This window comes from Channa argus, chromosome 17 (genome assembly GCF_033026475.1).
Source record: "Channa argus isolate prfri chromosome 17, Channa argus male v1.0, whole genome shotgun sequence".
NCBI classification, from domain to species: domain Eukaryota; kingdom Metazoa; phylum Chordata; class Actinopteri; order Anabantiformes; family Channidae; genus Channa; species Channa argus.
Genome location: NC_090213.1, coordinates 11,873,708 through 11,887,558, shown reverse-complemented (window position 1 = coordinate 11,887,558; position 13,851 = coordinate 11,873,708). Strand labels below are relative to the sequence as shown.

At 38.4% G+C, this 13,851-nt stretch overlaps 2 protein-coding genes across 3 annotated transcripts; one reads left to right on the top strand and one right to left on the bottom strand.

The window, feature by feature from the left end:
• Window positions 1-579: 579 nt before the first annotated feature.
• Window positions 580-3,536, top strand: atraid (all-trans retinoic acid-induced differentiation factor). The gene is made up of 7 exons (XM_067481536.1): window positions 580-720; window positions 922-1,055; window positions 1,261-1,329; window positions 2,078-2,149; window positions 2,251-2,372; window positions 2,474-2,574; window positions 2,678-3,536. Exons 1-7 carry the CDS (start codon window positions 622-624, stop codon window positions 2,780-2,782), a joined length of 702 nt encoding a protein of 233 aa, XP_067337637.1. The 5' UTR covers window positions 580-621; the 3' UTR covers window positions 2,783-3,536.
• A 712-nt stretch (window positions 3,537-4,248) lies between these two features.
• On the bottom strand, window positions 4,249-9,669 carry eif2b4 (eukaryotic translation initiation factor 2B, subunit 4 delta). 2 transcript variants are annotated; one of them, XM_067481529.1, is made up of 14 exons: window positions 9,590-9,669; window positions 9,025-9,062; window positions 8,734-8,914; window positions 8,332-8,547; window positions 8,147-8,229; window positions 7,613-7,645; window positions 6,983-7,074; window positions 6,293-6,407; window positions 5,920-5,996; window positions 5,629-5,731; window positions 5,361-5,488; window positions 4,972-5,149; window positions 4,675-4,855; window positions 4,249-4,587 (listed from the first exon to the last, which is right to left on the bottom strand). In XM_067481529.1, exons 1-14 carry the CDS (start codon window positions 9,609-9,611, stop codon window positions 4,388-4,390), a joined length of 1,647 nt encoding a protein of 548 aa, XP_067337630.1. In that variant the 5' UTR covers window positions 9,612-9,669; the 3' UTR covers window positions 4,249-4,387. The 2 variants fall into 2 exon arrangements, with proteins under 2 accessions (XP_067337630.1, XP_067337631.1); XM_067481530.1 differs by lacking the exon at window positions 7,613-7,645.
• Window positions 9,670-13,851: the final 4,182 nt, after the last annotated feature.

Sequence of the window (13,851 nt, the reverse complement as noted above, 5' to 3'; positions counted from 1 at the left end):
GAGAGGCATTGCAACAATTCTTCTGGAACAAACCATCTCATTATTTCGGTTGGGGTGAGTCCTACTGTGCAATGAAAAAAATAGCAAAACGCGTGCTTTTTATCTGTCCCACGTTTTACAATTACAAACATGACCCCGTAGTATTATTTATTTAATGCTTCAAAATTATAATTCAAAATATAGCTTTACTTTAATACAAACAACACTCTTTAACTTTAACTCTCCGGTTTATTTGGTGCAACCCAAAGTGACAGTGAAAGCGCAGTCAAAAACCGCACTACTTGCGCCTAGATTTTGTGAAAATGCGGTTCGTATTTACGTAAGGAATTTCGAAGTGCTTGCATTATAATCAAACTACACTAAACCAAATACATTTTTGAAGCTTTTTTGGTGCAAATGGAAAATGTATAATCATAATTTCAACACTAATAAAAAAAACTAATACACAGCCAAGATGCTTGCTTTATTTCACTTTTATTTCCTTCATTCTGTTCCCTACAGACGTTTGATTTAAGCAATTATTGGTTACTGTATGCGTAATAACAGCGCAAAAAAAGTTTTGGGTGCTGGACCACCTTCCGGTCACATGTCCTCTACAGTTGGATCATATGACTTAAGTCGATGAAAATGAGAGCTGGGTACAGCCAGCTGAAACCTGTTGTGCTTATTTGTATTATTAATTCATGTTTTTACGCGAGCTGCCAATTATCTGAGCTGCAGGTAAGACTGGGATATATCAGTATAATAGGTGTAGCCTTTTCTAGAAAATAAACAAATGACAGTACGAGGATAAATCATTAGAAAATACAGTGCTTTGGTGGATGTACAGTAGACATAACGTTAGGCACTACATGAGAGTAGATACCTGCAAATACTGTTTCTTACAACTTTATTTTCTTACCTAATGATCTGTAACTACAGGTATGTAAGCTCTGTAAGGGGAAGATCCAAAATGACACCGCAGTAGGACGGTTTTGTGCCAAATGGGCAGGAAGGATAGACGGACGCTGCTGTTTGGGAAAGGAAAACACAACCGAGCATGAATACATCCTTGGGTATGTCTGTAATGTGCCATTCCACCTCTTAATAAATACAAAATGCGAGCATTGATACTGTAGTTTTTTTTTCATCTTAATTACCACTTACCAAGCTTGTGCAGCTTTCTAAATACATAATGTTATTGTACATAATGTTGTTTGTTTTCTTAATGTCTCAACGTGTTTTTGTTTGTTTGTTTGTTTGTTTGCTTGCTTGTATCAGGTTGGATCTATCCAACTGTTCACTGACACATGTGGAGGAACTTCATGGTGCATCAACAACACTAATAATGTATGTACCATACATAGTAACTAGAATGGGCCTTTCCTACAGAAAATGCGTGTGACTGCTGAAGGCCAGCCGCTGCAGCCACCGCCAAATCTGCAGCTCTGAACATTGAAGAAGTGACAGCACTCAAACAAAACCATAAAAATGATTTGCAGTACTTGTGGTTTTCAAGATATAACCGTCTGAAGATTGCTCTCATAGACGGCAATGCAAAGGAAAAAAATCCTACAATAATTCATAACAATTATTGTACATCATCTGTCAGCCGACAGAGTAATAACTCAACTCTCCTAATTGTACTTAACATGTTAGAGTTGGAACCATGTTTCTAGCTGTCAGCGTGTGGGAGTAGTAGCATGTCAAATAACATGCATAAGAATGCTTTATAACTGGCCACACGATTGCTTTCAGCAATCACACTAATAATAAATAATGGAAACAACAACTAATTACTGAATATATGAACAGACCAAATTATGGAAGTTCTACCTTTGTTTTTTTTTTCCTAGGAAAAAACAATGACCTGTGCTTGTTGCACGGTTAATTAATCATAATCAAATGTGCGTGTTCCACCGAAAACATAGTCTTCTTCTGTAGTGCTGTACTCAGGGACACATATGTTATGTATGCACGTGCTTACACTGAATAGTCTTAGTGCATCGTCAGCACAATGAACAGATAAATATTTCTCAATATTCTTATAGTTTTTATGAAGCTATTTGTCTTTACTTTTTAAACTTTTGTTTTGCAGAGATCTTTCACTCAACCCCATTGTCAACATCAGTGACACAACATTTCAAGGATTTATTCAAATGAATTACATGTAAGTATCTTGTTACAAAAACTGAAACAAAATGCCATTAGCTGCTCACAAGGATTAAGTTGGTTCTACTGCTTTGTAACTCAAACTCTGTGTCTCTTCAGGATTTTGCCTGGAGACATAGTTTGTCCAGGAGGCAACACATCCTGGCAGAAGGTTGAGGTCAAAAAGGGAAATCGTCTTTGTGAGGGCCAGAAGAATATGTGCAACCAGACTGAGCAGCAGTGTATGTTTCCATCCATCTTGTGACACAAATAATCTAAAACTGCAGTAGTGTTCTGGTAATACATGACATCTATTCATCTCCTAATAAATGGTAATCCACAGCACTTAACTGCCCAGAGAACTCCCTCTGTGCCCCCTATGGCCCAGGCTTCTTTGAGTGCATCTGTGCTGACAACCACCATGGATACAAGTGTCTTCGAGCGGTTTGTACTACAAGCGTTTCGGTTATTACATATTTCAAGATTAACACTTGTGTACCCAAACCTTTTTATTATTGAGCTAAGCATTTATTAACTTTGCCAACAGGGTGAATTCCCAGCTCTCCAGGTTTTTGGGCCTCTTGGCACATCTACCGTTGTGATCTCTTTTCTGCTGTGGGTCACACAGAGACGTAAGGCCAAATCACACTGAGGCTGAAGTGCAATGGACTGGCTTTATTTGCAATGATCTACTGAGCTGAAACTGACTCTTCTGACAGGGAGGATGCTGACACAAAGTCTGAGGTGACATCAGGCTTTATTTATGTGTTATTTTGTTTTTACACCTTATTGGGGCAGCTATGCACTCATTACTGCAATTGTGGAGTAAGGTATCCAAGTTTAAATATTTTTTCAAATTTGTGAAATATTATCATGCTTTTATTATATTTTTTTAATTTAGTTGATTGACATATTAATGAAGAGATTGATATGCAAGATTTAGAATCTATGCTTATCTTATATGGTACCAAAAATATAAACATATACTAAAGAGTTTGCACAATGGCAATTAACTGCTATAATATATATATGTATATGTATACATATTTGAGGGAGTTTGTAGAAATTGATCGATTGTTTACTCTATGTTAAACATGTACTTTATTCAGAAAAAAAACATTCTCTATGTGAAACATGACAATGCTAAACTTTTTGCTTGAATGTTTTTTGTATTATTAGTTCTATTTAAAAAATGACACATTGAGTTGAACTATTAGTGTCATTTTACTTGTCACTTGTTCCTTCCACATCTTCCATTTTGACTACACAATCTGCTAAAGATGTGTCCTTATCTTTCTTTTCTTTCTCAGTCACACATGGTCATTTTCAAAATATCTTGATGCTGTGTAGTTTCAAAGCATCTTCCCAATGAGATTGAAGGCTCTAATAAATATTTTAAAACAGTATATATGCTGCGTTTCCTGAGGTACTGAAGTGACATTGTATATATACAGTATAAACCCTTTCTACATTAAAACAGACATGTTTTTAAAGTTACTTACGGGATCTAGTTATTAATGAACAGTACTGTGATGTACTGTTGTGAAATTAGGCATTTCTGGCAGCAGCAATCACAAAAAAGTCAGTAACTGCAGGGACTGCAATATGTTAAAGCAATACAAGGTCAGATAACACCTTCAAATTCACCTAAGTGTTTGAATGGTAATTAAGTGTGAGCTCATGGAATAAAATACCAATATTGCAATAATTAACAGAATATCTTTGTGTAAAACACAAAATGACCTTGAAGCATGAGTATCGTGTGTTGAGTTCCTTTGCCCCCCAAAATACTTTTATTACCTGGTTTATGTCTTTCTTATTCAGATAAAGGATTTATGTGAGCCATAAAATTCTTGAGATACTGCTGTTCCAACTGTAATTAGGGAAGCATTTATGGCAAGTTTAAAAATTCATGCTGTGGTTGACAGCTGGAATGTGTTCCAATGTGAGTGTAATTGTTCTGCTCTAAATACTGGAAATTCATTTATTGTTTTCACAAAATCTGACAGATCAAAACACGGATGCATTCTAACATATGGCCTTTTCACACTGTTAAAAAGACAAAACTAACCATCTCACATCCAGAAAAACAAATAAACAAAATACACACACAGACTATTTAAAAAGCTTATGTAATTTCAGATATTTATTTATTGCATGCTAAAAGCACGATATTTTGTGATGTGTGCAAGCACTCATGCACACAACATCTCCCATCAAAACCTCTTGGCTTAGACTGATGTGACCTGGAGGTTGTTTATTGGTCCACATTTTTGACTCGCAGCACCACAGGGACAGAGGTGCATGGGATCATTCCCAGATCTGTGATGACCAGGTCCACAAAATCAGGCGGTGTCACATCATACACTAGATTCAGCAGACGAAGAGAATCCACTTGCTGCCAGTCCTTCAAGTGGGTCTTTCCTTTACGGGTCACAATGAGGTCATCAGGGTCATCTGGAAAGAAGACAATTCAAGTAAACCGACTGAGATAAACGTAACAATCCAACAAATCCAGTAAGCTGATGTCAGGCCTTTCCATACCTAGTTCATTGGACACAAATGAATCGGTCTGCACCCTCTCACAAAACTTGTAGGTCTCACAACACACCAGCACAGGCACATTAAAGGCTTTGGCCACCAAAGCTATCTGGGATGTCCCCACACGAGACATAACGTAACCATTGGCCAGCAGCGCATGAGCACCAAGAAACACCTTTGATACCTGAAATAGAAAGAAGAAACATAATTTGCTTAAAGCTACTTTCTTTGACTAATCCATGAGCAACAAGCTGATTGAAAATATTAATGCCATGCTCAATTTTTTGGCTTCATGATTGCCTCTGGAAGGATGTAAGAAACAGCTGAAATAAGGACATAGGTGCAGCTGATGCCTCTCTGGACCAGACGCCTCAGGGCCTCCCTGCCCTCCAGTCGAGGCCTGCTATCTACCACGATCACTCGGAACTTCCTGCTTTTTTCCAAGGCCTTGCAGAGAATGTGGTTGACCAGTGATGAGCTGGGAAGAGAAAGCATTTAAATTTCCTTGGGAAGTCTTGCAATTATTTAATTCTTTAAACAATTACCCAATGCTTAGTAACTAAGAACTACATATTTAATCGGTTATACAAAAAGGCCACACAAACGTGGGGGAATAAAGTAATTTCTATAACACGCATTACATAGTGGAATGTATTTTCCCTCTGTATGGTCAGTTTTAAAAAGCTTACCATCCATAAACTAAAATTACATCTCCATCACTGATCTTCTCTATTGAGTACTTCGCAATAGCTTTAGCAGCAAGTATGATCTTCTCATCAATGTAGCGCTCAATGCAGCTCAGAAGTTCACTCTTTGCCTTAACAGAGACACAGTTAAGCACACATGGAGACAATGTCACAAAGGCTATTGTCTCAGAAATTACTAATTGATAGAATATATGTGATAACTTTAAAACATCCGTCTGAATATAAAGAGAAACAAAAGTTTGACTATAACCTCTTCTTCTTTGCACTGACTAGGAATATTGGAGATTTCTTTCTTGATGTATTTGATTGCATTACCCATGCTGCTTGACAGAGGGCGACACTGATTTAAAAAGCTGAAAGACAAAAGAAATAAGTTGAAATGTTACACTATAAAATGAATAGTTCACTTTGTGGAATATAATTTCATTATTAAAGCAGTGAATTACGTCAAGAGTTAGTAGTGTAGCTTGTACTGATCCAATACAGCTCAGCGATCCAGTAGATATATACAATGAATACTTAAAAACATTTTATTTTGTACCTGATATAAGGTTTCAGCTTGTTTACCAAGTCCCTGGATAACTCCTCATTTGGAGGTGTAGTATAGTCTCTTATTACCTTAAAAGACAAACATTACATTTTTGTTGTTTTACTTAAAACCTGCACACAGTAAAAATAAAAGAATAAATTAAATAAAATAAAAATGTCAACCTCATTTGCTCAAAACAAGGTAGTATGTCTGTTATGTGCAATGTATTGTTATGTGCAATGTATCCAGTATCTGTTGGCATTATCGCGGTTCAGTCAATTAAAATAAAACCTTAATTTTTTGTTGCTGTGTTAGTTTAAAATGCTGATTAACAATAGGGTTTTGAAGCCCTCCAACTGAATAACTGCTCTGTTGATGGTTGTACCTGTTTGAAGGCATGCAGTAAAGCTACCGAGCGTGCATTGGATCCTGCCACAATGCCCTGTGAATACTGGAGACCCAGTCGAACAATAGCAGGATGAATCACTGTGGAGGGAATGCTGAAACAGACAAACATGGGCAGTAATCAGCAATGAGATTTTAGGCTAAAAAACTAAATTTACATAAACTCTTCATGGACATGAATCATGACAATTTTTAGCTTTTAACTGTTTCTTCGAACATCCTTTTTTTTGCTGAAACTCAATGATTGTACAACATACATCCTTGATTAAAAAGAACACCCAGGAATTTGGTGCACAGGGTTTAATGTCATTTTCTGACATTATGCACTTTAAGGAAATCAGGCTTCTGGAAGTGTAAGACTCAAAAACAATCCACTCCATTATGTCCAGCCCTCCCTTTCCTTATGCTGCCATGCTCTACTCAGCCCTTCAGGTACCAATCATTACGAAGCTACAGCACCACCAAAAAAACAGCAACATGAGCCCTGCTTAAAAGCCATGAAAAGAGAGTATCTCTACACTACTGCCAGACTGTACAATGGTCCTGGCTCATTGAAGCGTAACATATTTATAATATAAAATAGAAGAAAACAATTACATACTATAGCTTTAAGATAATATAAAGTGATTAAGACAAAATACACAGACACACACAAACAATGTCAGTTTACCTGAGTTGCTGTGTAAGTGGGGCTTTGCGGCTGTACTGGTGGAGATGGGAAAACAGGCTGACTTTGCGGCCATAGTCTAACCGGAGTGGGATCTGAAATAAAGCAGGTTAGAGTCAAGAGCCATCGATATCTAATCACAGAGGGGTTAAAATTGAGATCATGAGGTTAATACACAGTCACAGCACAACCTAGGCATGAGCCAATAACCAGATACGGCATGTAGCTGGAGAGAGAAGCAAAAGGAACTAAAGTTTCTACTGAGGCAATTTCCTACACTACTGCAAAATGCTACTATTAAAACTATAGTCATGGAGACATGTTAAAATTCGGCAACAAAACATTACTTTCATTATGTTTAATTTTGTTGTAAACCAAAACTCTGCACATCACACGGCTGAGTGTTAAAGGGAGCACAGAGAGACAAAAGAATATAACAACAAATCAAAGAAATTACAACTTATAAAAAACAAACAAACCAAACAAAAACACATCCCAGCAATATACTACTTCTGTCTCAGTGGACCAAATGATAAGTTTGCATCTCAAACATTTTAATTAATTAAAAGCATTTGAGGTTAGCCAGCTAAACAAAATTAGACAAATGTCATTGGCACAGACAGATAATCCAACCTTGACCATTGTAGTAGCATTGTACCCTGGTGTCTGAAAGAAATGTTAGGTACAATCACATGCAGTTATAACTGATGGTTATGTGAGATTAAAGAAAAAACAAAAGCGGTTTCATACACTGCTGTATTTAAGACTGTATTCTATATTGACCTTGCTGTAAATACTCTTAGTATTAAAAATAATCCAGTGCAATATAAAATCTTCTTGATATCTTATTTGGTCCATATACAGTACTGCTTCTTGTCTCACTTTTTCTGTGCCAAATCTGTGCAGCCTGTTGTATCCAGCTACCTCAATACTGTAAACCACAGTGCACAAAGGCCTTTTGTGGACACCTTTAAGTTTACAAAGTTCTTTTATTTTCTGTGATCAAATGGCATTTTCCTCCCATAAGCCGGAGTGCACCAGTTTAGCCAGTACACTATAAGTTACTACTTTGTGTGTTCATGTCAAGGCAAGCTGTCCTGAATCAGACAAAAGCATGCTTGCATGATTAAAGTTTTTTTTTGTTAAATAGCGCATAAAGTTACTAACCTGTTGTCTTTCCAGCTTCTTGGCCAGTTTTTTTAAAACATCCGGGTTGTCTACTTGGATGTGTTCTGGGAGCCTCTTTACCACTGAAAATACATAAAGAGTTTGACTTTCTTCACAGTAGATAATGTGTGATTTCAGCTTATCTCAACAATCACTGATACCTGTCTCTATAATTGTAACAGTACCTGGCTGCAGCTCACTGGGCTGTACTTTGGGCTTGCCGGTGGCTGCCTGCTGGCCCACCTCTCCTTTTTTTCCCTGTTTAGAGGCCCTCTCGGCCTCTTGCCGAGCTCTTCTCTCAGCTTTCAGCTCTGCTTTACTCTTTGCATGCTTTTCTGCTGGGTCAGGTACTTCTGACGGAGGCACGGAAACTGGTGCAGGAGCAGGCACTGCTGAAGGAGCTTAAAGACACAACGGACAGAAAATTAACATCAGCACAGGATCAGTTAGATAAAAAAATTCTTGTGACTGTAATTTCATAGGTAAAAAAATCTCAGCTCCTACCAATCAGACCAATCTGCTAAGTGACAATTTAATAGAAATGTGTCTTATGCAACAGCATCCAATTACAAAGCCTCTTGAAGCACCTTTCTGTGTTAGGGGTTGTGTTGCAGGCTGGGATACCAGAGCCGCTGAACTAGCAGGCTTCTTCACTTTCTCACTTTCCTGTGAAGCCTTTTCATCTTTTTTCTCTTTGTTTTTCTTTTGTTGTTTCTTCTCTTTTCTCAGCCGTTGCTTCTCCTCTTTGGTCAGCTCTTTACCATCACTCTGTTAAGCGGCAATGCCAAAGGGGGATCAAAAAACTTACTCTAAAGTCAGATATGTAAGCATATACAGGTATGAGACTGTTACAAAGAAAAGGAAAGGTAAACACTAACCTTTGCACGTTCAATTCCACATTTCCACTCAGGTCCATCTGTAAAGCAGCCAGTGTACGAATATATATTACATCAGTTTATCAGTGCATTTGTTGTATTGATGAGGGACCAGCCTTCATTCAGTAAAATGCCCTAAACGTTTGGTGATGCTATCTATATAGCACCCAAGTTGATCGGTTTGCATCATGCTAACGAGACCGATCAGAGAACTAGTTTTGCACACTAGTTTCGCATCATCTACGTAACAACCAAGATGCCTTAGAGCGGGTTATTGTCATTACTGCTGTTATTACTGCTGTATAAAACAACTACACGAAAATATGATGCAATAACATTACGACGTCTGCCACTATACTACACTGTCTAGCCCAATATCAATGGTACCATTGAGATGCAAGCAATGCTAACGTTAGCACAACTAGCATTAACAGTTTAACTTTGCAAGCCAAACACAAACTCCGCAAATCACAAATTACTAGACATTTTGTCGCTCCACCAGGAACAAAGTAATCTAAATACATGAAAACAGATTTAAAATCCAGCTGTGACACGCTCGTAAACTCACCTGTCACTGCACTGTCAGCCATGTTTACGCTACTATTCCACTTCCTCTGCTGCTGAAAACTAGCGCCGCCAAAATGTACGTCGCCCCCTTGTGGGGAAATGTGATACTGCTATTGTCCCTATTCGGTGCTGTGTTAATGCAGATGGCATCTTACTGTTGTATTACTGCCACCTTCTGTCTTAACCGTCCCGTTCATTCGAAGTCCAATAGCCAAACATATATCCTCCACCTTCGCCAATTCTTTCATACTTTTGTATTCCTAAATGTGAAGGTACCTACATGAACATGATTTCCTTTTGCTTGGCTGACTTCTCGGGAGAACGTGACCAGTGTTTCATATCAAAGATCCTTGATTTTGGAGGCACCTACCTGAAAACTTGTAAACACACGAACTGAGTCACATATTCATATGTTATTTGGTGTACTCTCTTCTGTCCATTTGAATGCAACTGCACTACATACAGTTCAACAGTATACACACACTTTATGCAATCATATTTCTCACTTTCAACATTTAGGACATCAGGAAATCCACAAACATTTGTTTTCAGTCAGATTGTTATAAAATTTTTTATTGTGCAACAGGGTTTTGCTCATCAGGTTGCGACCATCTTGTTAGTTTCACCTGCTTGTTTCAATACCTTTTATCCATTGATGATTCCCTTGCAAAATATCTCATTATAAAATACTAATTTTATAATGAGTATGTGTGTAGACCCTTTGTTTGATGGTGATGAAAATGAGTATGCAACGTGGGTCAAACCTGGGCCTTTTAAATTTCCTTTACATGGAAAACATCATACTGTGTTGTTGCCCTTCAGAAATTCCTATGGTATATAATCACCAAAAACACAAATCTTTACTGGACATAATTATTAAATATTACTGAAGGTGTAGCGGGTGCTGTCCGTGGTTCTGAATTTTAAGACTAGTAAGACACCACACTGAAATGCAATTGGCCTGTGCAAATCCTTAATCACTATAAAACATCTAAACACAGCCAAACACAGTTATTTCTAGAATAAACTTTTAAATGTACCTATTAGCTTTCAACTCATATCTTTACATGACTGCTATCCACACAGTATTCATTAGACTGTATAATTTACATTCAGTCGATATGTTTATTTAACCAAAACTAATGCAGTCAAATGCAATGGTCCTGCTGTCATCAAATCGATAATGTTCAGTTTCAAAAGAAAAGTTGATTCAACTGTATGATCACGTTGGAGGATATAGTTTATGAAGCTGTTATACTAAAATACATTTCAATTACTAATATAAATGATGCTAGGCTCAATAAGATAATCACATTTTTGTACAATGTTTTAGAGTTTAACTGCCAAAAAAAAAAAAAATCAGCAAAACAGTTGAACAGTTCAATCAACTCCTTTATAAATCAGAAAAATTAACATTACCACTTTCACAGAATTAGAAATGATTACAAGACTGTTTTGGATTGCATTTGTATTGGACTGCATTACCTTTAGCTGCTGTCAGTGTACCAAATAATATGAGTTTACTGTATACAGTAATACAATATACACAGTACACAAGCTTTTTATCTTTTTTAATCTGCTACAAGCTAAAACAATATTAATACTAAGATGCAACAGGATCTTTTCAGTGTGGTGTGTTTTGCAAAACCATGTTAAAACATTTTGTAGCAATAAAATTAAACATATGTAGAATAATGATACAATTCAATTTTCTTTTATTAGCTTTTCAAAACATATTGCCACAGAGGAAACAAATAGAACACGCTAATCAAAAAACCACCTTCACAGTATGCAGCATTACACCGCAACTCCGCTGTGTCTTTGATTCCATGCGGGTGTCTGCTGACTTAATTCACGACGCAGTAGCTGGTTGAAGGGGACCAAACCTCACAGAAACACCTGACTTGGTTCCGTTTGACCAGCCACAGCAAGGTGTGTTGCTTCAGAGCAGGAGGAGAGTGAGAGAGTAGAATGAGGCATGCAGTGAAGTTACAGGGTTGGAGGACAAAGAAAAAAGTGGAAATAAGAGGGGAAAAGGAAAAGAAATATAAGGTAGATGTAGAGATCATCTGCAAACAGACAGGTTGTTGTGTCCTCTTCAGTCTTACCTGAAAGACAAACAGAGAGGAAAACAATATACTTAATACTTCAATAGTGACAGCGTCTTTCGCACACAACACAGAAGCGAGTGCATCAATGTTACCAAGCAGAAAGTTCCTATTTAGAGGTTTGGGAAGCCTGACAGCCAGTGACATCGTCCTATTTCCTTCCAAACCCAGCCTACAGGAGTGAACCTTCACCCTCAGTGACAGCTCGACATCTCTGCCCTCCCTTCACCTTTTCCTTTTTGAGAGTCCTGTGGTTGCTATAATGGGTAACAGCTGTGGTCTGTCAATCTTCCTTGACTGTCAGCAGATGGGGCAGGGCAGGAATTTTTCAAGAAGTCCCTGAGACCCGATCAGTAGCCCTGGAAGTAATGCTAACTGTACACGTGTCTGAGCTGAAAGAGAGGGAACAGGCCTTTCACCTGTTGCCTGGCCATACACACACACACACACACACACACACACACACACACACACACACACACACTCACACACACACACACACACACACACACACACACGAACACACACACCCAAACACACATGCTTATGAACTTCCTGACATCCCCCTCCCAACTCATTATTAAACAAAGGCAAACTGAGAATTCTAGTTTAAAAACAAACTTTAGACAATACGTAAAATCAAACACGCCTCTTCTTCCCAGTGTTGTTGCTGCTTACGTCCCCTTGAAACCACACACTTCCTTACATTCCATAAGTGGTGTATTAATATGGGGATATAAGGAAGCATGTCCTCACAAGGGGCAACAACTGGATTCAACGCTCCCTGGACACAAAGCACCCTTTCATAGTCGCAGATGCAGAGTAGCGGGAACAACCGGTTTAACAATGGTTAACTGTGACAGAAAGAGGGATGGGGCTAAAGACACACATGATGGTGGCTTCCTTCATCTGCACCCCAGAGTCACAAGAAATCTAAGAATACAGACATTTTTCCGGTGTAATGGAAATGTAAAGTTTAATTTTATTTAATGTATAGCTTAAATGAGGCTTATTGTCCCACTAAGTGTTAGACAGCACACTGAAACAGTCTGGTGTCTAAGTGTTAGAAAATGTAGAATTACTGTTGCCAAGGACCAGCCCCCACAGTTTGTTGATGGGTAATGCCAATGTGATGATGCTGAACTGTATTTAAATCACTCTGGAGAGCGAAGCAAATACTGACTTCCAGTAGACAAAGGTCATAATCTGTTTTATTTCTTAAAAATCATGTCATGCTAAGTCATGATGATTGCAAATGTGTCAAAATGACCTTTTAAAAGTTTAAATAACAGGATTGATTATTAATTAATTCAACACACATTTGAAATTAAACTGAACTTAGGAAGAATTTAAATAAGTTTTACTCACCTTCAGTCACTGCTGTTGTGTCTTTGTTGGGTTTTCTTGTGGTGAACAGCTGATGTTGAGCTTGAGGCCACGCTTGGTTCAATTTCTCCTACTGTTTAGCTACTCGTGTCTTCCATGATACATTTAAAAGCTGTTCTGCCAGACCAAATGGTCATCTGAAAGACTAGCCCACCTACTTTGGAAGGACCATGATGACCGAAGTTCCTCATTCTTTCTTTATCACACCTCAGCTTCCTCTCACCTGACAGATGTAAAAACATCTAACAACTGGTTTGACACCTGGTTTCAATCACACAGTGCTGCAAACCAAGGAAACTACAAAAAGTTGAAAGACTTCAACTCTGCAACATCTGAATTTAGCCACTTTAAGGCTGAATAGAAGGCTGTGCCACTGAGATGGAGGTCTACCCACAAAAACAATCAAAACACTACATACAAGAACAAAAAAGACACATTTCACAGGCCAACCTTAATCCTTGTCCCTGAAGCTGCCCTTTCCACACACCAATGCCCAAACTCTTTAAACTATCCTCTTTACCCTACTCCTTTCCTCACTTCCCCTCAGCTCTCCTAAAATCAACTATCCTCCTCAGTCACTGGCCGGTGGATTGTGCCCACAACAGGCCTTGCAGATCGGCCTTTTCTATCCCACCAGGAGCACCCCCCTCCAAAGCGGCCTCCCACCTGTTGGTGTCCTTTAGAAGCCCGGGCCTCTCCTGCGCCTCCTGTCCAGCCCAATCAGGTCCCTGACAGGGGGGACCCAGCCTGTGAAATCACACCTCTCAGC